Source organism: Anoplophora glabripennis, unplaced genomic scaffold (genome assembly GCF_000390285.2).
Source record: "Anoplophora glabripennis isolate ALB-LARVAE unplaced genomic scaffold, Agla_2.0 scaffold19, whole genome shotgun sequence".
Taxonomy (NCBI): domain Eukaryota; kingdom Metazoa; phylum Arthropoda; class Insecta; order Coleoptera; family Cerambycidae; genus Anoplophora; species Anoplophora glabripennis.
In genome coordinates this window covers 533,008-560,695 of record NW_019416327.1, presented here as the reverse complement: position 1 = coordinate 560,695, position 27,688 = coordinate 533,008, and the positions used below count along the sequence as shown (strand labels likewise).

General features: G+C 31.8%; 2 protein-coding genes across 2 annotated transcripts; one reads left to right on the top strand and one right to left on the bottom strand.

Moving 5' to 3' along the window:
* The first annotated feature begins 554 nt into the window (after positions 1-554).
* LOC108914763 (kynurenine--oxoglutarate transaminase 3-like) lies at positions 555-11,644 on the top strand. The gene is made up of 8 exons (XM_018720646.2): positions 555-728; positions 4,068-4,218; positions 4,273-4,509; positions 7,386-7,632; positions 7,889-8,055; positions 8,131-8,317; positions 11,318-11,481; positions 11,539-11,644. The coding sequence occupies exons 1-8, from the start codon at positions 673-675 to the stop codon at positions 11,590-11,592; spliced, it is 1,263 nt and encodes a 420-aa protein (XP_018576162.1). The 5' UTR covers positions 555-672; the 3' UTR covers positions 11,593-11,644.
* LOC108914773 (UPF0605 protein CG18335-like) lies at positions 11,602-27,688 on the bottom strand. Its single transcript, XM_018720656.1, has 7 exons — positions 27,596-27,688; positions 15,196-15,334; positions 15,052-15,142; positions 14,819-14,994; positions 14,539-14,701; positions 12,927-13,164; positions 11,602-11,726 (listed from the first exon to the last, which is right to left on the bottom strand). Exons 1-7 carry the CDS (start codon positions 27,601-27,603, stop codon positions 11,657-11,659), a joined length of 885 nt encoding a protein of 294 aa, XP_018576172.1. The 5' UTR covers positions 27,604-27,688; the 3' UTR covers positions 11,602-11,656.

Genomic DNA, 27,688 nt, shown 5'->3' with positions numbered 1-27,688 from the left:
TCCAATTTAGTGTGATTGAATTTTTGATCAAATTTAAAAATGCCACAATTTTATGATAATAATTAACGATAAAATTATTGGAATGTGTTAACCTATCTTTTACTTGTTCGACATACGTGTAATATAATTTTTCTGATTTATATTTGTACGTAACTTCTAAACAGATGGAGCAATAAATTTTCATAACAAATATTCCTTGGAAAAACAACATTGACGTTATACTTTGGCCTGAAATTTTTATTCCAAATTTGAGACCATACATTTTTTTTTCTTCGTAGCAAAGCTGAGACGTAGAAAACTTAAAACACCCCGTACAACTTATGATAGTTTTTTAGTTGTTTATCTCTACTGCTGCCATGTCGACGTCTTTCAGGCTTTCGACAACCGATGTTGAAATCTAAAGTTCTGAAAATAGCCAGTTTCAGTTCAGATACGGTCGAAATTGAATCCAAATCGTTAATAACGACACTATTGTCTCAACGTTGTTATGTTTAACAACATTAATTCATAAACTCATTGTAAATAAAAAGGAGAATTATCTTAAATAACTTTATCGTGAAAGCAATTATCATTGTTCTTGTTTACCAAAATAAAAGTACGGAACAGTACAGCGAAATTGAATTATAAGGCCAGCATTGTTTTTAAACGGAATGAACTAAGTTTTATAGTGAAATGTCTGATAAACTAGCTATTTTGCCACGGCTACAAGGAGTAGAAAAAAGTATCTGGTAAGTAGGCGTGTTATTTTAATTTTTTATAGCACAAAAATTAGCACAGCTTGTTTGAATGCTAGAAATTATTTTTTTTGCAAATGTAAATAAGGAATGGAAATTGCAGTTGATTTAATAGAAATTCATAATAAGTTTATCCAAACTTGATTAAAAATATTGAAAATGTAGTATCAAATCATTAATTTTATTTTAATAGTTATATTGCAACAAAAATGTTTTCTTCCTGAATGAATATTTGTTCGCAAACTGTTACTGATAAGTAGAGCAACATCACGAATGAAAAACAACTTTATGTTATAGTCTTTCCGAAGTCAGTTGAACATGTATAAAAAAAAACAAGCAATCAAATTTAATGAGTTTCATAGGCGTCCCTAAGGGACTGCTAAAGGTAAAAAATTATAATAATTTGTATATAATGTGTAGAAAATTTCTGTTATATGTTTATGTCCTCAAACAATTTTATTATATTGATGGTAAATTTCGTTTTGTTCCGTTTCAAAAGGTCTCCAAAATGCCATGTTGTAATAATATTAGTAAATCAAATATCCCTCTTATTTTTCTCTGAATGATTAATAGAAGGGTGCCTATAATAAATTAAAATTATTTGAATCACACCAAATTCCGCATTGCTGCACTGCACTGCCAGGTGACTTGTCGACAACTGAAATTTATGACGCAGTGAACCAGAACAACAATGCGTATTGCTGTTTGCCCGCACGCTCATTCTTCAACTGAGCGTATACATTTCTACCACCTGCACGTTTCGTTCGACCAGACGGCTATGGCTAAATAAATATGGGAACAAGTTTTTCAAATATTTCAATGCCGAGTTGCTGTGACAACGACCGAACTTGGTACATACTGTCATCTTGTTGGTGCTTCAATTGATATCGGAAAGACTATACCTGTTGATATTTTTTAAGTGTGATGTTAGAACAAAAATACAAGATATTTCCTTGAAAGATTACATTATTTAACAATTTCAATATGCAAGGTATGTGTAATTAAATTTATCATTTTAAATTTTTATTTAGGTAAATAATTTATTATATTTATGATATAATTCAACGTTAGTTGGAGTATATAGCTTACAGAGTAGTTGGGGTTGGATATCTTTTGTATGGTTTTTGGCTTTATTTGATATTCCATTTAAATTTTAGACTTTTTACTTTATTTAGAATACAATAATACATACGAGGTCTGTCCAGAAAATAAGCGAACTTTACATTTTTAGACTTTATTATTAACTTTGTACATTATTGGTCCTTGTCTCCTTCAAAGTACTACCCTCTCCTATTCACACACTGTTCCAAGAGCGCCGCCAAGGGGGCAGCTGCCTCTTTCCAGAAATTCGAAAAAAGTACAAACATTTTCTAAAGCTAAGAAAATATTATAGACTGAAAATTTTTAATAAAATATTTTATTTAAACTAATTTTGAAAATTAATACACTAGGTTATTTTTTAAAAAAGCAATTGTAATAAATTGGTATGTATAANTTTTAACGCATTTAGAAAAGAGAATAACTATTTTTCTGCTTTTGAAATATATATAATTATAATATTTATACAGAGTGGATCTTAAAAATGTACATACATTTTAATTGTAACTTTATTTTTTTAAATTATATCATTATTATTAAATTATATTTTATTATAATCCGTGATCACCGCAGATTCCAACGAAACTGTGCGTAAATTCATCAAAGATCAACAAAAATCTTAACTGAAATTTATGAAATTGGAATTGAGCATCTCAAAAATATCAATTTATCGCATTTTGGCTGAATATTCGGGCTACCGAAAAGTGTGTGCACGGTTTGTTCCGCATAAGTTGACTGACGACCAAAAATTGCTCAGATTTCAACATTCCAAGGACATCATCAAGAACAAAAATTTCCGTTACAATACTGTGACGTGATTAAACGCAGTGTTTTCAATATGATCCAGAAACCAAGCGCCAAAATGCCGAGTGGATGGCGCCAAACAAACCAAAACTCAAAAAATCTCGTTTGGAGAAGTCAAAAGTGAAGACAATGTTGATTTGCTTTTACGATTCCAAGGGCATTGTTCATAAAAAGTTCATTCCATCGGGCTAAACCGTTAAGGCACACGTTTATCTTGGCGTTTGGAAGTGTTTCGTGCATCGTATTCGTCGTATTCGGCCAGAATGTCGATTGTTTGTCCAAAAATAGCATTTTAACTGTCAACCACTCCCAGTATCCGCCTGATTTGGCATCGTGCGACTTTTACCTTTTCGGAAAAATGCCTTTGCCGATGAAAGGAAAGCGTTATGTGGACGTAAAAACTATCCAAAAGGCTTGTACCGACATCCTGAAGGACATCCGACTTTTTATTGTTCTTATTTTTAAAAAGTCCTGTTTATTTGTATGAAAATGTCGCGGCGCTAGCCGAACGCGAGTGTTGCAATTTAAAGGAGTGTGTAAATGGTATTTTTCAAGTCTGCAGAAATTACTTACGTACTTAATTAGGTACTGAAAAAAAAATGTTTTTATTGATAGCAGTTTTTGTTAATTGTACCAGATAAATATTAGATTAGATTGAACATTTTTAATAAAATATTTTATTTACTTAAACTTTAATTTTGAAAATTAATACACTATTTTATTTTTTTAAAAAACAATAATTGTAATAAATTAGTATAAATATTTCTTGACAAAAGAATTTAAAAATATATAATTTTATGTTAGAAAGTAATAGATTTCCATATTTTAAAAATTTAGATCGGGAATTTTAAATTAAAAAAATAAATTTTTATCTATCGGATTCAGAATAAAAGTTTAACAGTGTGCAACTAAAGTTATATGTAACGCACCAATTTTATATAGGGGGAATAAAGAACGTTTTTAATTTTTAGCTTATTTCTGACAACCATGAAGATTTTATTAGTGGTCGACAAATTTTCAAAAAATCCGAGATTAATTTTCGTTGAATTTCTTAATTTTTTTAGTTATTTATAAATATTTTTTGTTTTTCTTGTATTAAAAAGTTTTATCAAAAATATTTCTAAAAAAATTAATTCACTGTATCCATTTCTATATCTATTTCAAAAATCGTCACTAACACTTAAACACATTACACTCAAATAACAATATCACGAAAACTAAATGAGATATCAATAAATCCAAGAATATATGGTTACAGAGCAGGTTATGCGCAAGCGCAACGCCATGCTGGCAACCGCATATCACTAAATACACGTATCTCCATTAGCGCGTAGGTAATTCAAAGAGTTCGGTTATTTTCTAAACAGACCTCGTATCAATTTGTGTAGTACTGTTAATTGACTCTTTGTACATTTAATTAATTAATTCTAGGAAGGAATATGCCGAATTAGCTGAAAAATATAAACCTCTAAACTTAGGCTTAGGATTTCCAGATTTCTCTCCTCCGAAATTTGTCACAGACGCTCTGAAAGAAGTTTTGAATAGAGACGATCCACTTTTGCATCAGTATTGCAGGCCAACTGTAAGTCGTTAAATTTATTCTCTTGAATTGTATTACATAATTTTAACTTGAAAGGGCCACCTACATCTGGTAAACGTACTCGCGAAGTTGTATACCAAACTGCTGAAGAGAGATGTGGATGCAGAAACAGAAATTTTGATCACTCTGGGAGCAAGTGAAGGACTATTTTGCGCTGTTACTGGACTAGTTGGCGACGGAGATGAGGTCATTATCATAGAGCCTTATTTTGATGTGTATGTTCCATTGATCAAAATAGCTGGAGGTGTGCCAAAGTTCGTTGCACTGAAACCGGTAGGTTTGTAGTAAACAGTATGTATACTCGTAAATTTACATTACACCGCAGTTTTTCCATGTGTACTTCAGGAACTGTAAATTTACTTTTGGAAGGAGTTATTTTGTATATCTTATTCCATTTCAGAAAATTTTATATTACAGAGAAAGTCAGAAAACATCATTTATACTTCAGAAAGCGTCAGATGGATCTTAACCAAATAATAATAATTATCAGAGCCGGGTGTGAATTCGGAAAAGGTATTCAGTCCATGAATACTGATACTCTGTTGAAAGTATTCATGAGTACCGAATACAGCATTTAAAGACCTACCATTTACGTACTCGAATCCAGAATACTTGCATTCAAGTAATCACAATATACTACGAATACAATGTTGAATACTTAAAGTAGGTACATTAGAGATTAAAGACAAAAAGTATTGTTGTATCAAAGATACAAGTACGATGTTCCTGAGGTAGACAAAAAGAAACTATTGTTGTAACAAATATGTTTAATTGTAAGTAGAAATATGAAATGAGGCACTTTATGTCAGAAAGTTTATCTTTAAATATTAAATATCTTAAGTAAATATTTGAATATTGTACAAAGTACAAAGTAGATGATTGGATATTTTTGAATTGAGGAAAAAAAAAAGGTTTCAACTTCATACATCTACTGCAGCATATATTTTTGATAAAATTTTTACTGTTTTTTTCTTCCGTGCGGTTGCCCAAACACAGTATGAATAATTATATTAGTTCATAATTTAAAATTTTTAAAATATTCTTCTGGTAAAGGAGATACGAGTATAGTTATTTGTTCGTATGTTTATTTCAACTTGATACTTGACTTATTCAAAAAAATGTAGGCGTTTTCTTATTTTTTTTTATTTACTGTAAGTGATTGCAAAGTTAGAGCAATTATTTTATTCATTGAAACAGATTCAGGAAGTTTAGAATAGTGTAAAATCAAGCCTTTCATCGTGTATTTTAGGAGCAATACCATTCACATAATCATTTTCATAGCCATAATACAAGTGCATCAATCCTTGAACATGGTCACATATCTCATTTTACATTTTTGAAATACAATAACTTAACTACAATATAAATTTTCTGGAATAAAATCGGTTTGAAATACGATATACCTACGTTTTCTAAAATATGTAGATATGTGCTGTAATTTATGGACATTAGAAATAAAAGAATTGTAAAATTTGAATAACATAATCATATCCGATTAATTAAATAAAATGTATACAGGGTGTAAGAAGTTTGACTGCCATTACTTCGACATGAGATAGAGTATATTACAGGGGCGTAAGATTAACACTTTTCAAAATACAGCGAGTATTAATATTAGGGAGTTTCACCACTACGTGACAGAAGCGTTTAATTTGCTGCTGCACACCACGTGTACACGGGGCAGACTTGTCCTACGGAAAAAATTTAAACAGCTATTATTGTGGAACATTTAGTAAATTTCAAGACAATTGTTTTCCCGTTTTTAAATAAATAAAATTAAATGTATCGATTTTGTAGTATGAAGATAGTATTGTGCTTAAATTTTAGCTTGAATTTTAGTAATTACGAATCTCTTAAAGCAGGAACTTAACTTTTAATCAAATTACCTATTTGAAAAATATGTTAAAGTACCCAAAGATTCACGTCGTCCAAATAATCGTATGTATTAAAAATAATTTAGGTACTTACCAATAAACAAAATGCGGTAATTTTTAAACGCACAAGTACAAAACAAACTACAATATATGCTCAAAATGTCCACCACCATTTTCGATGCACGCACGACACCTTCGAATCCAATTTTCGCGCACTTGCTGGAAAACACCTCAAGAAAAGGAAATAGTTGTATGCAAAAAACACTCCGACACGGTCGAATCCAGATACCAACTGAATTGCGTTTTGGTGTTTGCTAGACACCTTAGTACCTCGTGTTAATAAACAGCTCGATATGAATTTTATCAAATTTTTTTATTACAACGCTAATTATTTTTTAGAATTAAGCATAAAAGAGTCAAAAAAGTGGTAACCATTTTATTTTATGGTATTCTATGCCCGCAGTTATGTCAATATTCCTTAATTAATCGAACTTTTGTACATCAAGTTGGAGATTTTAATAATTTTTTTTCTCTGAAATGATTGAGTTTATGAGCCATGTCATATAAGGTTTTTTGTTTATTTCAATGTATTATATCGTCTGTTAAAATAATCTACATACAAATAAACAAGTAAATTGCGTGTTCCCGTATCAAATTAATATTTATTTTATATAATATACATGCTGTTACAAATTCGCTTCTCACTACAGGGATCTCGAAAACGGTAAGAGATGCTTTTTTCCTTCTATCGAATGGCATAATCAAATTTTATATGTAACGTTTCGTCTTTCTAGGACCATCATCAAAATCATTTTTTTAAATACGACCCTGGAAATTTCATTACATTTTTTGCAAGCCTTCATGACCCCCAATACTGTACTGCCTCAGCCCGAACCAGATTCAGACGTTTTGTCTCGAAAAATTTGTCTTCATTGTATTCGTTCCAAATTTATCTAAATTTTTTATTTAGATTTCTTTGTTCGACACTCTAAGTGTCGTTAGACCCTGTGAAATACATTTAGTCATATAAACTATTACCACCACGCATTTTGAGATCCCTGTAGTGAGAAGCGAATTTGTAACAGTCTGTATAAGTTGTATTAGACAACTGATTCTTACATATTTTTTCAGAAAGATAATTATTTGCATTATTCCAAGGCATAAATGTAACTCATTGTATATGGCTTTGTAAATATTTGCTTCTGTCTGTGATTGTGTTAAAGCCTAAAGTAAAGAATGAAGCAATTATTTTAATAACCATTCTTCTAATTTTAGAAATCAAAATCTGATGGGATTTCTAGTTCTGCAGATTGGGTTTTTGATCCGAAGGAATTGGAAAGCTTATTTAATAATAAAACCAAGGCTATTATCCTGAACACTCCCAACAATCCCTTAGGAAAAGTATTTGATTTGTCGGAATTGACTTTAATAGCCGATTTGTGCAAAAAGTGGAATGTTCTGTGTATATCTGATGAGGTGTACGAATTTATGGTATATAAACCAAATGAACATATTAGAATAGGTATATAGATAATAGAAATACACATTATTTTTCAATTCTTACTCCCTGCAGAAATAGTCAAGATATATGTCTGTGAAATTACATTTGCTGACTTAACTTTTCAAATTTTTAGATGTAAAAAATATTTAAAATTTGTATACTTTTTCGTATATAATTTTAAATGTCGCTTTACTGGTACTTTTTAACATAAGGGTTTCTCTTTCTTATCTATTAGATTGTATTTTTAAAACTTTTTAACTTCAAGTGTGCCTTTTAGCATCTCTACCCGGGATGTGGGAAAGAACCGTAACCATTGGATCTGCAGGGAAAACCTTCTGTGCAACAGGTTGGAAAGTGGGATGGGTATATGGATCTGCTAATTTATTAAGATCCTTACAAATTGTTCATCACTATTCAGTATATGGTGGAAGCACTCCTACTGAAGTAAATATCATAACGAATTTGTTCACTGGATAAAAGATACTTTAGTGCAAAAGTTGTACATTTCTTTTATTTCAGGAAGCCATAGCTATAGCAGTGGAACAGGAATTATCCCGTTTTGGGGAGCCAGATTCTTATTTCGTCACGTTGCAAAATGAATTAAAGGAAAAACGAGACTACATTGTAAAGAAACTTTGTGAAGCTAATATGAAACCCGTAGTTCCTGATGGGGGATTTCTTATAATAGCAGACTGGTCTCAATTAGGTAACCTATTATACAGGGTGTGGCGTGTATAATCTGTAAAAATTAAACTACAGCTTCCTAACGATATTTGTAATAGAAAAGTCTTATGCGAAAAAGTTCTATTTTTCCGCTTTTTTTTTGGTAAATTAAAGTTCAATTATGGATCAAAATATTTTCTCTGGAATGGTCCTGTTCGTGTGCTGTGCGATGAGTTACTTGCTGTAGACCAGCCGCGTAAACAAATCGTCGTTGAAAGATAGAAAGATACTTATCAATTTTTGGTGAATTTTTCAATGCAAAAATATAAAGAAAAATAGATATTAAAGAAAACTGATATTTTCTTATAATAACACAGCCACACAAAAAAAAGTTAGGTATACTTTTTATGCGACATATATTTTTCGTAGTAATTTGGTCTCCTGAACACGAATCTGGGATCAGAATTGGCCCATCACGTCAAAATTTTCTCCTAACCTCAAAAAACTTGTGAAAATAGTAAAAATTGATGAAAATTTGCTGGGAAAATTTGGAAAAAAATTTGGAAAAAAATTTATTTCCACATCAAATAGTACATTTTTATGTAAAAGACTGCTGAATTCAAATCCACTGTCAGAATTGAGCTAGCACGTGTGGTTTTTTTTCTAACCTCAAAAAACCGAGCAGGAATCGCCAATTCTGAGCAGATTTTGTTTAAAGGGGTTTTTGGGTCGCTGATTACGAATATGATTTCACATTGTAAAAATTCAAGATGGCTGATCCAATATGGCGGGTGTACTTTTTTGAAATCCACACCGATTTCAGTAAAATTTGGCATCATAAGGATTGCTGGTTGACCTCACCTTCATTAATCATACATCTGGAGCCAGATTTTCTGGTGGAATCAAATTTGTAGGCAGTCATAATTTTAGGCCGAGTAGGCGGCATTTTTTCGGCAAAGTCACATTTTTAGATTGAAGGCATAAGCAGATGCAGTGATATGCTGTGTGGCAGTAATGTGTCCTTCTCCTTGAACTTTAAAATTATTAAGAAATAAAAGCATCTAAATGCCATAGGAAAACTGCACAGTAATTAAAAAAATCTGATTGGAAAACCATAAGCCCATGCACGACTAAATAAATGAAAGAATAAAGTAGAAACTTTTTTGTCTTGTCCCATGGAAACAAGCAAATAACCTTACACATCATTACATGTGTAGAGTCCTTAAGTCATTTTTTTTAAGCGAAGTCACATTTTTAGACGGAGTGGAATCTTTTACCTTGATTTATGAAAATCTGGCTCCAGATGTGTGATTAATGAAGGTGAGATCAACCAGCAATCCTTATGATCAATCCAAATTTTACTGAAATCGGTGGATTTCAAAAAAGTACACCCGTCATATTGGATCAGCTATCTTGAATTTTTACAATGTGAATTCATATTCGTAATCAGCGACCCAAAAAACCCTTTTATACAAAATCTGGTCAAAATCCGCTCAGAATTTGAAAATAGCGATTCCTGCTCGGTTTTTTGAGGTTAGAAAAAAAACCACAGGTTCTAGCTCAATTCTGACAGTGGATTTGAATTCAGCAGAGTCTTTTACATAAAAATGTACTATTTGATGTGGAAATAAATATTTTTCCAAATTTTCCTAGTAAATTTTCATAAATTTTTACTATTTTTCACAAGTTTTTTGAGGTTAGCAAAAAATTGTGACGTGATGGGCCAATTCTGATCCCAGATTCGTGTTCAGGAGGCCAAATTACTACGAAAAATATATGTCGAATAAAAAGTATACCCAACTTTTTTTTTGTGTGGCTGTGAATTAATAGTAATTACTATCTTAAATGTATTGCTGTTAGTGCAAGAGTTTGCAAACAAAACCACACCCGTAAGCGTCTGTAGTTGTCAACTGCGTGCACTAAACAAGCTCCATTAAAATATGGAACAAAATGAAATAAAACTTACCATTTATAGAGAAAATGTTCAAATTGATCCCCATTAGCGCGGATACAGGCATGGCACCGACACACCCAGTCCACTTGATTGGCACATTGCCGTAAAAACCGTCTGCAAAAACGGATTCGTTGATCACAATACGGGGGTAAAATCTGTTGAACTGGTTGCACATGATAGGAATGCAACAGCTGGCGCTTTAAGATGCAATGTATGGTACGAGATAAGGTTCCTACTTGCTGTGCGAGTCGTCGAGTACTAATTGTGGGGTCTTCGTCAAGATTTTTCAACACTGCATCTTCAACATTAAGGTTCACTTACTGACCACGTCCTTCTCATCGAGAAATAACACTTCCCGTATCTCGGAGCCGTTGAACCGTAGAATTGTATTTGCACATAGGAGGTGACGTTGTGGCCATCGTTCCTCGTAAAATCTAGTCGCCGAGAGCGCATTTTCTCCGGCTGCACCATACACTAACACCATATCGACACGATTGTTTTCTCGGTTAATTGTAAAACTAGTTTGTGTACAAACTAAAAAATTAAGCAAAGTAAGAAATAAGAATCTCGTTTTTAATGTAATCGGCACGCTATTCCTATTTTTAACTTATTTATAAAAATTACAGTCGCTATCGTGGAATTACAAAATAAAAACTTTTGTCTGGAATATTTCACTTTTTAACACTGATGGGTCGATGGACGATGCTTAATATTTAATAATTAAGTGAATAATGAATTCAATAGATACTAATACAAAATCAGTTGACTTCAAAAATTTTTTGACAATGTAACTTAACCTTTTTTTAGTATTACTAGTATATTTCTAAAGTTTTTAATAAATAACACAGAATCGGCCTTCATTTTCGTTGAATAAATGAACTTTAATTTACAAAAAAAAAAACGGGAAGATAAAACTTTTTCGTATAAGACTTTTCTATTACAAATATCATCAGGAAGTTGTAGTTTAACTTTTATAGATTATACACGCCATCCCTGTATTTGTGTTTTATTGTTTTGCCAGTTTTCCAAATATGTATATCCAAAACATTGTCCATCAATTGCAAGCATTATATAATTTTGTGATTTCAGAATCGCGCATAAACTTAAGCTCGGAGAAAGGTGAGAATAAAGATGAGCGATTTACGAAATGGTTGATAAAAAACATTGGACTTGGAGGAATACCACCATCAGCATTCTATAACGAAAAAAACAAGGAAGTAATCGAAAATTATGTACGATTCTGTTATATTAAAGTGAGTTACCAAGTTTCAATATCAAAGTTATCTACAAAACAATAATTTTGATTTCAGAAACAAGAAAATTTGGAGAAAGCTGCCGAATTGTTGAAAAAATTGAATAATTAAAACTACCTAAACAGTTGATACCTTTATTCTGTTAATAAAATATCTCAAAATGTTTAAACAATTTTTATGGAGAAAAATCTCCACGAAGCCACCTTTTCGCGTCCCTCGTGTCGTTGCCATAGGTCTTGCCATATCTAAAAATAATGAAATCAATGTTATATTACCTTTCAAAAAATACATTTTACTGTTATATAAAAAATAGGAATTAAGAAATAAAGCGAAATAAATAGTTTAGTTTGAAAGTGTTTAAAGATGCTTGGATAATTTCTTCAAGTTCAGAGTTTTTCTGAGGAAAGGCGATATACAGCGTGTCCCACTAGTGCGGGAAAGTCCAATATCTATGTTAAAATGAGGAATATATGTAATTTTCTTTTTACTGTTGCCACATTTTTCGGAATGTACAAATTAAAAATATATTCAACTATACAGGGTGTTCCACTTTTCCTGGACAGACACCAACTTTGGTTTTTTAAATGGAAACACACATTTTTTATATTTTTTTCGGATTCTACATCAAAAATAAATGGTACTTTGTGTAGAATAGTTCTATTCAAATATTCACAGTTTTTGAGATATCTCGCTTGAAAGGTTTTTCTAGTCGATATTGGTTGCTTACATTTTCTGATACTGACAGGTTATACTAATAGCTACTAAGCCCATTTTTTTATCAAATGTTTAGTAAGGATGATTCTTCCGAATCATGCTCCAAAAACTGGCCTGCGTTATACAGGGTGACCAAAATATCATGTCAAAATTGCCAATTGAAAAATTGAAAAATCTCGATTTTTTAAATGCAACGCTCTGTATCCGAGATATCTCAAAAACTGTGAATATTTGAATAGAACTATTCTACACAAAGTACCCTTTATTTTTGATGTAGAATCTGAAAAAATATAAAAAATGTGTGTTTCCATTTAAAAAACCAAAGTTGGTGTCCGTCCAGGAAAAGTGGAACACACTGTATAGTTGAATATATTTTTAATTTGTACATTCCGAGAAATGTGGCAACACAGTAAAAAGAAAATTTCATATATTCCTCATTTTAACATAGATATTGGACTTTCCCGCACTAGTGGGACACGCTGTATATCTAGAAATATCAAAAGATCTAAAAATTAAACAAAGTTAAAAGATATAAACAAATTTTTCTACTAAAAAGAAACAACTGTTACGATCGATCCTTATCTGAGGCTTATTTATTGGATGGTGATTTAATAACCACCAAACCAGATCGACAGTCTTCAAAAGTTCCAATTTAGAACGTCCTATCCGTCTATATCCAAGTATTTTATCGACCATAATCATAATTCTTATTTATGTTTAATGTTTTTTACCTGAATATCGCACCGGGTATGTGACCACCGTAATTGGGGAGCTGCCCTATGTGTCTGTGATAAATTTCAGCAGGCTGTATCAGTAATGGTGGCTCGGGCCTATCAATCTGAACAGGGGCCCATTCATTGCTCAACCTCTTTCTATAGGACGATGTGAAATCGCATAGGGCGCTGTTTGTCATTTGCTGATTGGTTTTGCCCAGCGTGGCGTAACCAAATGGCACATGTCCGGTGAAACCTGCAAAAATATGTTATTCTTTATCTACCTTCATTAAATTTTGCCTTTGCTGCATTTTTATTTTCAAATTTTGGGTCCATATTAACAGTAATTCTTGAGCCAAAACGTCTTAGGAACACAGAAGAAAAATGTGCAATTTAGATGTCGAAAGTTTAAGCTTACGATGACTTTTTACTTTGAAACAGAAGACCACAAGAAACGAAAATTTCCTATAGGGTTAGGACTACGTCAATCACTTTATTGCAGATGAGATCAGCATTGGATAAGGTGGTAAAACATTATGCCGAATTGATAGCATAACAATTCCTTCCTAACTAGTTCATAAGAATCATCCTTGGTATTTCATTGATATTATTTGCATGTTTTTTTCTTTCACCACTAATTTCTTTAACCTTTAATCTTAGAGCATATACTACATGGAGGAAGCAACGCACGTTAAAAGGTGCAGATGCTGTAGAGAGAAAAGGCGATAGTTTGGGTACTCGCTCTCTCTCTCTAATCGTTGAGGAAGAGTGGGGAGATTCCGTCCTTCGCCCAATCGGCGGCGAGCGTTAGCCAATCACGTGCCTGCACAACAGAGTAAAATAGTACCTATCCAAACTATTTCTTTCTCTCTCTTTCACTCGTAAGCATGCTTCCTCCATGTAGTATATGCTCTTAAGTCCTCAATTGTCCCAATCGCTAATGTCAATTTGACGGAATACTAAAATTGAATTGAAATGTCAATATCAATGACAACGACAGATGTGGGATATTGTGTATCATGAAACGTAACATTCTAATGAAAGCAATAATTCTAAAACCACATTATTTTTACATTTTTGTGATACACTGACATTACTTCTTTCCTACATTTAATCAGTATTTACTTACGTTTTCCCGGGCCTGCTGTATATCTGTGCTGTTGCAAAAACGAGTTATACAACCTGTCGTACATTGTGAATCGTTAAATGTTTCGATATAGCATTTACTTGATCAACAAATAAAATAATTAGATATATGCACATAACGGTTATACTGAATAAAATTTAAGTGGCATTCTGACACTTCTGACATTTGAAGAAAAAAAATCTATCTGTAAAAAAAAACTATAAAGCCTCTAAATACTGGATAGAATAATACCAAACTGCGAACAATTTCAACAACTAAAGGGTGTACCAAAAGTAATGCAGAATTTGAATTGTATACCAGTTTTATTACGAAGAGTTGGCAGCATTGTGCAGGGACACCCTTTGCAACATTTTATTTAGTTGCTGAATTTTACAGTTTTTTAGGATTTTTACCAGTTTGGTTTGGTTTACCATTATTGTTTATATTAGGTTGTTCTTAGGTTTGTCGTATAAATTTAACTTATGTTTATGTTATTATAGTCACCTGATTTCAAGTATTTTTCAGTATCTGTGTTGTCAGAGAAATACGGGCTTAGGGAATGGGTCGGTGGCGTTAGACAAGGTTCTGGTACTAGCAAATTTCGCAAAAACCCTGAACATTCTGGCCTCACTTCCAACAAAGGCAGCTTGAACTGACTAGTGGTCAACTAGAAAGTATTTTTACAACTATTAATACGCCGCCTCTTTCTCCACACACATCGTTGATCTCGAAGCCAGTTTTGTAAAGAAAGAAAAAATGGAATTATATTTTAAAGAATACTTACAGTTTTGTCGTCTAATGTTTTTGGATCCCACTTATTATCTTGGAGGTAACCGATTTTTGTTATCTGATTCTGAGCGATTCTGTTAGAATTTTGGAGTTTCTCAAAATCGGCCAAAGCTTCAGTGGCCTGGACGGTGTAAGTTTGTCCAAATTTTCCATGTTCCTTGGGCACGAATCCTGCAACGAACAGTTGTGCCTATAGATATTTATCTCACAGTTAGGTACTTGATTTACCTTCATAACCAGGTACTATGGGATGCTTGTATATGGTGTCTCCATGTCTATCGTTCACTATATCGATGTCTCTGATAGATGGTCGGAACGACTTAAATTATAACAATATTTAGTTAAAAATAAGTTTTTTTTTGTATTGCTTACATTAAAATCATCTGCTGTCCTATCGGACAGCACGAGCTTTTCAGCATGGTGTACTGTGGGATCCAAAAGTACTTTGTGAGTTGTGGTGCCATAAGTATCTCCTAATCTATATTTATACTGGGGGCAAAAGCCAGTGTATCTGAAGATGCAAAACCAATTAACAAACAGTTAACTTAAGTATGTGCAATTTTCTTCTCATTAGAATCTATGGTTTGGTTTTATGCATGGTTTCTTGTTGGTTTTGGGGAAAGTAGGTATCATAAGGAAGTAATTAATATTAATTATAATAACTATAACTCAACATTTTTTTTAGCATGAAGTAATTAGATATGCATCATGGCAGTAATTACTTAAAATTATTTGGTTAATGGTACCTACCAATGAGTTGTTTGTTTATATATCTTCATCGAAACTATAACTTTTATGCGCATTTATTTGCAGCAAACAAATAGTTTGATAAATCATCTTACAGTTTTCTAATATATTAAAAAATGTAAATATTTTACTGTTTTCAGCCTTACCCTGGAATAAAGTGTGGACTGGGGGATGATATTAGTTCCATCACTAAATTTTTTCGTGGGACTCACGAATATAAATTTTGCTTAACTAATAATTTTATTCCCAATTACCCACCGTCATAACGTCATAACTGTCAATATAACAAGTTTTTGATTGATACTGCGTCACATTACATTGTTTACTACCTGTCGTTATGTTGTCATGGCTACAACTAAAATAGATTCCGTTCTGTTTATACTTTACAAATGGAAGGTTATTAGATGGACTTATAAATTTTTTTATCAAAATAGTAAAACTGAATAATAAAAAAAAATTAAAAGTTACGAAACTTATAAAATGTATACCACTTTATTTTAACGATGGGATACAAAAGTAAGAAATGCAATAATTTTAATTCGTAGAAAAATGTACTTATTAACTAACAAAATAAAATAATATTACATAATTGTATACTGTGTAATTAATGTGTGCTAAAAGTTACATTACCTATATAGATGGGAATTTCTCAAGAAGCAATAACAGGATTACAAGAATAATGAATTGCAATTAATTGTTTCATTTATTTATAAATTATACAATTTAGTATTATATTTAGCAAGTATTTCTTAGAGCTTTTATAATTTAAGTTGTATCAAATTACTAATAACATGATGAATCTGTACTAAGTGAAAAACCAGTTCCCTTTCCACATACAAAAAATGTTTCATCAGTGTCATAGCTGTCGAAATAAAAATAATTAGAAAGTAATTTCCATAAATAATAATGATGATATTCATAAATATACCCATGAAAAATGTTATGTATCTACACTACAATATAAATAATAATACGATAGGTAACACATTTTTAAAACCGCAATTTTCAGAAAATTATTAAAATAATGTATCAGTGGACTGTATTTTTTTCACAGAACCATATACAAGGTAAAAAGGTTTGGCTCAGTGGAACGAACTCTTTGTGGACAATGCCCCTGGAATCGCAAGAGATTTTTTGAGTTTCGTCTGGCACCTTCCACTTGGCATTTTTGTCGCTCGGTTTCTGGATCATATTATTAGTTTTTGCCTTTTTTGGTCTTCTTGATGATGCCCTTCCAATGCTGAATTCTGAACAATTTTTTGTCGTCAATCAACTTGTGCGGAATAAACCGTGCACATACTTTTCGATAAGTCCAAATGTTTTTGAGATGCCAATTCCAATTCCATGAATTTCAATGAAGATTTTGGCTAATTTTTGATGATTTCAGGCACAGTTTAATGGAAGTGATCACGGATTTCGGTTGGCCAACATGTTGCTCATCATTTATATCCTCATGACTGTTTTTAAACCGCATATCCCACTCATGAACTCTACGGGATAAACAATCATCGCCATAAACTTGGTTCATCTGTTGAAACTTTTTTATAAAAATTTTACCGAGTTTCAAACAAAACTTAATATTAGCTCTTTGTTCGATGCTCATTTTTGTGACGATGACACAGACGCGATAACTTTGCTTCTAGTAATCCAAATGTCATGAAATTTTTACAGTACATCAGTGAAGGATCCGCCTTTCCGACGAATGTAATTGCCTCTCACTAAAAGTATCTATTTTTGAAAATTCCTGTTCAATTTGAAACGCACCTTGTATTTATTGCCCTACAATAATTTAATTACAGATACATATTTATAAAAAATATCAAGGAAGCCACAGAAATATATTTGAGGTTTTATCATAATGTGTATTTTATTAGGTACTTCGTTATATGTAAATTCCAATTTATTCAAATTTAAACAAGTAATCTCCTCTAATGACGGTTGAACTAAAATAAGGACTTGAATTTCTATAAGTTTATATAATAATTTGCCGAAAACACGCAATAACAGTTTTGCAGAAGAATCATATTCTTTTCTAAAGTCCGAAAAAGTAGCTATGTAACAGCGTCAAGAAGGCCTTGCAATTGTATTAGTACAATGTCGATACATAAGATTTTACAAAAGCACAGCACATTCTTATCGCATCCAATTACACCAAGAGTTACTAAAAGTAGACTTTCAACGGAGACTGGAGTTTTGTCAGTGGGCACTTGAAACGTTAAATCAAGATGATGATTTTTTTAAACGGGTCATGTTCTCCGATGAGGCTACTTTTCATAAAAATGATTTCATTGATAGTCATAATTGCCATTATTATGACACAGTAAATCCTCAGCAATTCCGAACAACTTATAACCAACGATAGTCTTTGAACGTGTGGGAAGCAATTTTGGGAACCCATGTCAGTGGACCATTCATTCTTGACCAGCATCTAACTGGAGCAGTTTATTTAAACTTTTTAACAAACACTCTAGAAGATTTGTTAGGGGACATGCATTTAGCTACACTTCGAAGAATGTGGATGCAACACGATGGTGCTCCACATCACAATATCGCTGCGGTTCGTCAGTTTTTACACGAAACTTTTGCCAACAGATGGATTGGGCGCGGGGGACCAGTGAGTTGGCCTTCAAGGTATCCAGATATGACAAGTTGCGACTTATTTTATTTATAAAAAGCAAAGTTTACGTTACACCACCAACTACCGCGGATATATGTGGCAGCGCATTAGAGTAGCATTTCAAGAAATTACGTTAATCAAAATGGAGGACACTTCGAGCAATTGATGTAAATCAGCAGTCTAAGTACCTATTCTTCTTGACGCTGTTACATAGCTACTTTTTTGGACTTTAGAAAAGAACCTGATTTTTCTGGAAAACTATTAAATATAAGTATGGACAACCTTATACCAGTCGAAAGGGCATTCAATTTTGCATTCATCCTTGACAATTAATATGGGTCATTCCATTTGAAAAAAAAAAGCTTTTCAACTTGTAAGATTATTAAATGTAGGTCTCAGTATTTCCGAGTCTGAATAACGTACACGTTTTGCTCACAGATGACAAGATAGAGTAATTTATGCCAAAACGAACTGTGAAAACTACAGGTTTCTAGCTCTTACGGTTTAAACGCTATCTGGCCTCATTTAGAGAGCTGAAATTGTGATTTTCTTCAAAAACAACTGAATATCTCAAAAACGGTAAGTTTTAAACACCATGTGCATTTAATAAACTTTACATAATATTAACCTAGGAATTCAAAAAAACAATAATATACAGGGTGTTCCATAGTTATGTAGCGCCCACGCGAAATGGGACACCCTGTAAAGCTAAAAATATTTTCTTTACATGATCCACATGATTCCAGGCAACTTTTATTAAAACCATTTTTATATAAATTTTACAGTTGCAGAGTTAAAGAAAAATCCATCTTAGGTGGAACACCTACTTCTAGTTAGTTTATTTATTTATTTATACATTTAAATAAATGAAATTCAATACATTTTCAGCCGTTATTCTCTTCAACAACATTATAGATAATGGTATAGATATTAAATTCTAGTTTTCTTTCTGTTACACTCTTATACGTAAAAATATATAGGTACCTATTTATTTTTTTTTCTAAAATTTTAACATTCATCTGTTCCCATGCGGAGATATTCAAGTATAGGGTGAGCTCTTGAAAACGAAACAGCGAATAACTCTTATTATTTATCGGAAAATTATTTTTCCGAAAAACGCCAAAACATTTCGATTTTTTATTGAAAAATCTTAATAGCGAAGGAGGGTTAAGATCGTTTGAACGGTATTCAAATTGTCTACACAACCTTGTTTTATTTTTTGAATTTCACCGATTTCATTTAATCCTTCTCTATTAAAATTTTTGGGGGTTGCACTCCCTCCCTAAGGGGGTACCGCCTGTAACAAGAAAATTATGTGAAAACATGTCCCCCTTCAATCAAAAATCGTCCTGTCTTGGCGTTATGAATATGAATATCTGTCTATTGTGTATATCTGTTTTCCTCATCAAACCTCATATACCTACCATCATAAATCGTAGACTCGTGATTATAGTGATTTTAAAATCGAGCCAAGATCACAGTTCTAATCACTATGACGCTTAATACGTTCATTAGGGTTATTAGCGTCAATTAACTTTTTTCTGTCTATATTTAATTCAGTTCTACGTAAAAATCTATGGCTTTAAACGAAGCAATGTCGATAACGCTGTTAAATTACATGATAGTATAATCTACTGCGGCGCCTAAGAATATTAAGATTATAGGTATATGATGTGGTTTAAAGAACAAAATAGGTTATTCGAATCAGGTTAATTATTTGAAGTAAAAAGTAGAACGGAAGGCTGATGTTATGAGACAAAGAAATATGATTCGGTGTTTAAACAATGCGAGAGAAATAAAATAGGTACTTGTAATTTTTTTTATATATTATATCGCTTTTTTAAATTAAATAAATTTATAACATATACATAATTCTATATTTATAAAAATTACTCTTCAGTCAATATTTATTTATTTAAGTAAAATTTAGAAAAATTATTTGACTAGGCTAAATCTTGATTGAAGAGCGATTTCATTAATTCAAAATTATCATGTGTTTGAATAGGTACACTAAATAATAGTATTCTTGATTCAAAACAATTAATTTCTTTCTGTGTATTTTGAAATCAGAAAAACGTACAGATCTAAAAATAGAAAAAAAAAGAGAAATTTATTCCGTTTACATAACTTGAACACTTTTTAAAAAATGATTTTTTTAAACACTCAAAAGACCACACAACTTGTATGGAAAACTTTTTTCCTAAACTCATAAATAAAAAAGTTACTGGATGATTATTTTCGGAAGGAAATCATATATACATGTACTTAGACTTGCTGAAAACGCTAGTTATGTCAGTTTTTTTGTACGGTCTATAATTTTGCATACTGGAAATCGCAAAAAAGTCAAAGAAATATAAGAACTAGATACACTATAATTATAAACAGTTACTTTGTGAAGACATCAGTCTTAGTAAATCGGATATGCGGAATGAGAAAAAATTTTGAGAACAGTCCATATATCCCCTCAGAAAAACATCATAATTAAAAAAATAGTTCATAATTTATTTGTTCCTATGTATATGTGAATAAACTTGGTAAATATGATTTATTTAATTAGCAAAGCTAATATTGTTTGTGTAGGTACATAGATGTTTGTCGGTAAAATAAAATTGCAGATAATAATATAATAATTACATAATATAATAACTTGACAGCAATAAATGCAAGTTAATCGAAATAATTTTCGATATCTTTTTGGTCAAGTTTAATAATAATAATGCCTTTATTTCTATCACAAAAATTTTTTTATACAAAGTATTTAAAGCATAGCAGTATTCACCTTACGGTGCTCTTCCATATAACCATCCAGGAAAATAAGGAAGCATTACAAACATACGCTATAGCAAATAAAGTAGCAAACATAAAAGAGAAACAAAAACAATTATTTAAATACATAACACACCCAAATGCACATATTATTCATATTACGACAAAAATCAATCCAGTAGTAATAAAAATAATACAACCAACTGATTAACTAAAAAATATTTTATGACTTTTTTAAAAATTGTGAATAGACTTGCGGGACCTGACATCATTAGGCAAAGAATTATAATTTTTTATAGCATTGTAAGAAAATGTCCGGTAAAACAGAGCAGTCCTATGCTTTGGAACACAAAAGTTACAATTGTTACGCGTGGGCAAAAATGATGCACATTGAAATTTGTAATGAGCTTTGAGGTTAAATATTCAGGTTTATGATATAATAATAACTTAAAAGTCAAACAGGACAACTGGATACAAGCATTTTGAACTTTTTGGAGACATTCTCTGGCCATGCAGTGTTTAATGGTGGATAATATCAGCGAATCACAGATTTTTAAATTAATTTCAGTACTAAGAAGATCTTTATGCATGTAAAGGACTTTCAGCTTGCCAAAAGATTTCTGAGTAAGATAAGCTGACATGCATGCTTGGCAAATCTAAGAGAATTGTCTACCTTCAACCCAAGATTTTTGCAGTTTTCAGTAGGAACAATAGTATGTCCATTCAAAATAATAGTAAAATCTGGGTTATCTACAATGACGTTCCTTTTATATCCAAAAATTAAAAATTAACATTTGAGTTTTGTATTCATTTAAAATAAGATTATGAGCCAAAGATACATCAGAGATAGAGTTTAGATCAGTATTGATCAGGGCCACTGTTGAAGAAATGTCAAAAGGAAAAAAGAAAATTATAATTGAGTGTCATCGCATACTGGTGGGACTGACAATAACGGATAACTCAGCAGTATAAATAGAAAAGACAAGAGGACCCAGAACACTACCCTGGGGAACTCCAGCAGAGATAAGATTAAATCTGGTTACGTCATCGTTCAAAGTAACCCTCTGGGTCTGGTCCAACAGATAACTTTTAAAGAAAGCGTCAGCAATGTCACTAAAACCGAAATATTTTAACTTAATACAGAGTGTTGTACGATCCAAAGTGTGGAATGGTTTACCAAAATCAACAAGAATAAGACAGGCACATTTATTTTTATCGATATCACTTATAAGATCATCTGTAACTTTAAGCAGAGCAGTACAAGTACTACTCGTATATTGAGCTCGAAAGTCAGACTGAGTATCAGGCAGTATATTGGCTTTATTACAATAGTTGCTCACTTGTTCAGAGACTACTTTTTCCAGGATTTTTGATAAGGTAGGAAGGATACTAATTGGACGAAACTTTGAGATATTTGTGGGGCTACTAATTTTCGCGATAGGCATTTGTTTATAAGAAAAGTAATATGATTGCTTAAATATGGAGTTACAAGAGATATCATTTTAAAATCAATACCATCACAGCCCTTAGCAGAAGATCTAAGTTTACGAATGATTTTGTCAATTTTATCCACAGCAACATCAGTAAATACCTGATTCACCATAAGACTTGTTAATATAGCTATCCGAAATAAGAGTACTAGTATTCAGCGAAGGGTGAGACAAAGGGGAGTTTTAAGAAGTTTCCAAAAGTTTTTAGGATCAGTTTTAAATTGATGATTTAAGAATCCTTTTTTTTTTCAAACATCACAGATCTGTTGACAAAATTTCTAAGGACCTTATATTCAGGTTTAGAGCGTTTATACTTTAAATAGGTAAGCTATGTATTTTCTTTAACTTGATCATATATTTTAAGTTATCAGTAAGCCAAGGGGCAGGTAATTTGGTGAATCTAGCAGTTTTAATACCAATAGGTTCAGTAAAATTAAGTTTCCTTCGATAACATGAATGAAGTATTTTTTTTATATGAATGTCTACTTTTATATTCATATATTTACAATTTTTTGTATTAATAATTAGTTTATTATTACTAAATTAGTAACTTATACAAGACATTGATTCATAGATGCTATTAGTTTGTTCATATTTTTACCAATGTTATAGAGAACAACAAACAAATGAATTTTAACTCATATAAGACTAGAATTGTACCAAGTAACCAAGTACACTACCTTGTCAATATTCTTATTTTTTAGATATACTACCTATTATTTTACTTTTTTTTTATCTATATTAAGTACTTGAATGTGAAGCAATCAAGTTATTTTCGTTTAACCAACTATAATTTAAGTTTACCTACTTTAAAAATGCATTTGTTAATAACTTCAAAGGCCACACATAAATATAAAAAAACTATTATAATAATTTGACCTTGTCAGTGGTATAGTTGAATAATTAATTATTTTTCCATTTCGAAAACTTGATTGATTTTGGGAAAGCAATGTTTATGTGTTGTTCTAATATGTTAATTGTTTATAAACAAAGTTAGAATAATTTTTCTAAACAAAATGCTTATAGTCCTAAATTCTTCGGGTATTTCTTCATATTAAATGTTTTAAAATTTCCAGAAAAGAACTTAAGTATTAATATAATGTAAAAGAGGATAGTAAATAACGTCAAGTGTATTTTGTATCAATTTAAAATTTATTCCATTTTCTGAAAATTTTGCAAAAATGATTTTTTTTAACTCCGATATTGTCAATTCTTCCAAATTTTTTAGGTCTCCTGTATTACCGTGTTACATCCTATTATAAAATATAGATGATTATGAAAACGGATCCAGCCATTTTATGTTTTCTATAAGAATTCAAGTCCATCAATCATATTCATTATTTTGATTGACTCGTTTAGATTTCTTGTAGTACCGTTACCCGCTATTCCTTCAAATTGTTGTTTATTGGCCCCAGGGCCAAAGATACTGTATTAAATGACAGGTTTAATTCCTTACTAGTCTAATATATCTAGTCTCACACTATAATTATGAATAATATATGAACAGGAATATAATTATGAATAACACAAAATTATTTTCGTAAAAACGAATTTAAGTAAAAAAACCTTCGCCTTCACCTTTTTATCTAGTCGTATTTTCGAACATAAATTGCTGTTCTTTATACTTCGCTCAGTTTATACGAGTATCAATATCGATAGCATAAAAAAGGACAGACATTTTTTTTACGAAAAACCTTCTATTAAGCATTTGAAATATTTAATTGCAAACTATGCTATTTTTTTAAACTTTATTACTAATTTTATATATTATTGGTCCTTGTTTCCTTCAAATCACTCCCCTCCCCTATTCACACAGTTTCCCCAGCGGTGTTTCCGTTTCGCGAAGTATTCCTGAATAGCCTCATTTGATATGGTCTCTAAAGTGACGAATTTGCTTTGATGTCGTCAATAGCCTGAAAACGGCGTTCTTTCAGCACTGATTTTATTTTAGGAAAGAAGAAAAAATCGCAAGGAGCTAGGTCCGGCAAGTAAGGAAGGTGAGGGAGGATAGTAATCTGATTTTTGACACAAAATTGACGAATTGACCAAGTTGAGTATGTGCGCATTGTCATGGTGCAAGAACCATGAGTTGTCTCGCCACAACTCTGGTCTCTTTTTGGGGATTTTTTTGACGAAACCCGTTGTAAAATGCCTTGATAGTACATTGTTTCACCTTGAGGCAAGAACTCAAAATGTACAATTCTATTAAAGTTGGAAAAAAAAACGGTGAGCATCACTTTGACATTGGATCTATACGAGACTGACGTGGTTACTTGGGTCGTGAAGATCCTTTGCCAATCCATTGTGTTGATTGAACTTTTGTTTCAATGTCGTAAGTCAGAACTTGCATAAAAAATTTGAAAAACTATTAACAAAGATCTACAATAATAAGACTGACCGAGAAAATTTCAAACTGGAAACCAGACTTTACTTTTTTATTGAGATTTTTAACGCTCTCAATCTGAATCCAACTAAAAATTGTTTCATCACGTCAAATTTTCGAGATATCTTAATCTAAAAGTGAGAAAATGGTATTTCACTATACTTATTTGTGGTTATGTTACATTTCGAGGTAATTTTTCTCCAGAAAACTCGTTGCGGCATCTGAAAGCATTACTTTCTTCTTCAAAGGCCATTTTGAAGAAACTTTCCAATTTCTCTTTTCCTCTTCGAAAAATCTTTGTTGAAATTGATTAATTTGGCGTACACGTCGATATTTGGAAATTGATTAGCATTAGGTGAATACACAAAGAAATGAACTAAATTATAAACACCTAATTCCCAATGGTTCATTAGGTTTTCTGGGTCACTGATTACGAATCTGAAGTCCAAATCTTTGACTTTCTGAAACTAGGAGTTATCAGTTGAACTCGAAGGCCTCGAGGATCATTTTCAATTGACTGGCGACCGCTTTGAAATTGCGAAAAACCATTCTTAACATTCCGTACGACCCAAACCATCATCAACGTCAGCTTGTTTCAAAAGTTTGTGAAAGTTTTCTCCAGTTTCATGGAAAATTTTACGTTGCATTGTTGTTCCAGAAAATCGCACATTTCAAAAATCGTCACAAACACTGAAACACGTTGCGCTCAAATAACAATATCATGAAAAATAAATAAGGTATCAACAATCCAAGAGCATGTGGTTACAAAGGAAGTTATGCGCATCGCAATGCTGCCCACCGCCTATCATTAAATATCTTTATTAATTCAAAAAGTTCTGTTATTTTCTGACAAACCTGGTATATATTTTTCAAAATAAAAATTTTTCATTTATGTACTTACATAAAAATATAGAGCATTTTGTATCTTTTTACCAACATACCGAAAAATGTGGAAGATACAAAGTACCTCCATATTTTTAAACACAAGTCATGCATTAATTTTCGAGTTATTAAAATATTTCAGTCATTAAAATGAACACTCCATAAATATTTAATAGGCCCAGAAGTGATTGTGGCTAAGCAGACAGAAGTATGTTGTAATTGGTATGGCGTGGTTCTTAAAAATTAATAACTGGCACTGAATTGTAACAAATGTTGTAATAATTGAAATGTAATAATTAGGTAATAAGCTTTCAGAGGGGAATGGTACGATGCATATACATAAAATTTGTCCTCAGATACACGCAAGCATGTGAAAAGAACGTTTTTTTATTTAGGGCTTACTTTTAATGTTACAGGGAAAATATGTCGAAAAACGGGTAATTTTTCGTTCTTTTTCAGGCATTGAATACCAGCGATCATTTGAGAAGAAACTACATAGACGTCAAAATAGCTAGATCATTCGTCGTTTGTTTCACCTATAGCATAATATGATAAGAACCAATAAGTTGTATATACATATAACTAATATGTTGTATAACCTTGTATATGTCTGATGGTTCTGCTGACGAATGATTTACAACATACTAGTTTCATTCAAAACTGTCGATGTCACATAGATGATATGTGTCAATTAAAATGTTATCAACAGAGATAGAATTTAATTAAGAAAATAGTAAAATTGACAATTTTATTTTTGCTTTTGCTGTTAGCAAAAAAACTTAAGCACGTGACGTTTGCATTATTTTAATCCTGTAACAGTGATTTTACCTGGTCGCCGAGATCCTCAATCGCGGCGAAGCTTTTGGTGAGTCACCACTGAAGATGCCGGAAGTGAAGAACAGCGACACGTTTGGAAGCACTGGATGGGGCCAGTTGCAGAGGCCACTGTGGAATGTCTCAGAGGATCAACATTATCTGAGAAACGGTTCCGTCCGTCGCGACCTTAGACCCAATAAGAACCTAAAAGAGCTAATGGGCGGGTTCTAATAATTACTGCCCACACGGAGCTTAGCCCGAGAACAACAAGGGCAGGTCAAAGATTCGTAGACTTTAACGTTCGCATAGTCAGAAACTCAAGACCCTTATCCCCTGGCCCTATTGCGACTTTTGTACATTCTTACTACGTAATTGGAAGAACAATAATACATAATTTACAATAGTCTTCCTTTTAGTATTTTAGTATATACAAATTAAAAAATCGCAAATCACGCATTTACCAAACCCTATATCATTGTAATTAATTAGGTGTTCTCGATTACGTAATTTCGAAAAATATGGTAGCTCTTGGAATTCAAAGTACGCTTATAGAATAAAAAATGTACAAACCTTTTGTGGAGGGTATCCTATTTATTGTTCATCCTATACTCAGCTGTTCTGACACATTTGCCCAGTTTTAATCTTATTACTAGTTTCATTAAGACCTAGATCCCTTATTTCTTTTTAATTATTAAATTATTGAATTATTATTAGTATTTTTTATATACGAATTTATATTTGTTTTGTATTTAACGAATATATAACAATCAGTTGCTTGCATTTTTGACCTCAGAAAATGTATTGGTTCCGTGTTTCCCAACATAGAGTTACATTAGCCTGGGGAACTACGGAGACATCGGTAAAAAATGTTTTGTCAGCATGGGTTACATTTAGCTATCGAATAGATTCACTATTCTTTCTTAATTTTTATGTCCCATAAATAGGCTATCTAAGTATACTTATTCGAAGAACAACAATAAATTCATTTGTACATTATTGTTCCATTACAAGTGTAGCAGTTAAATAGTGAAATAATACTAATAAAAAAAGCAACGAGTTCATCTTACTTACCTACTCATAACAAGTGCTTTAACACTGCAGTTTGCAGTCAGTCTACAAACATGAAGAACTTACTTTCTCTATCACTATGCAAATTAGTTCTTG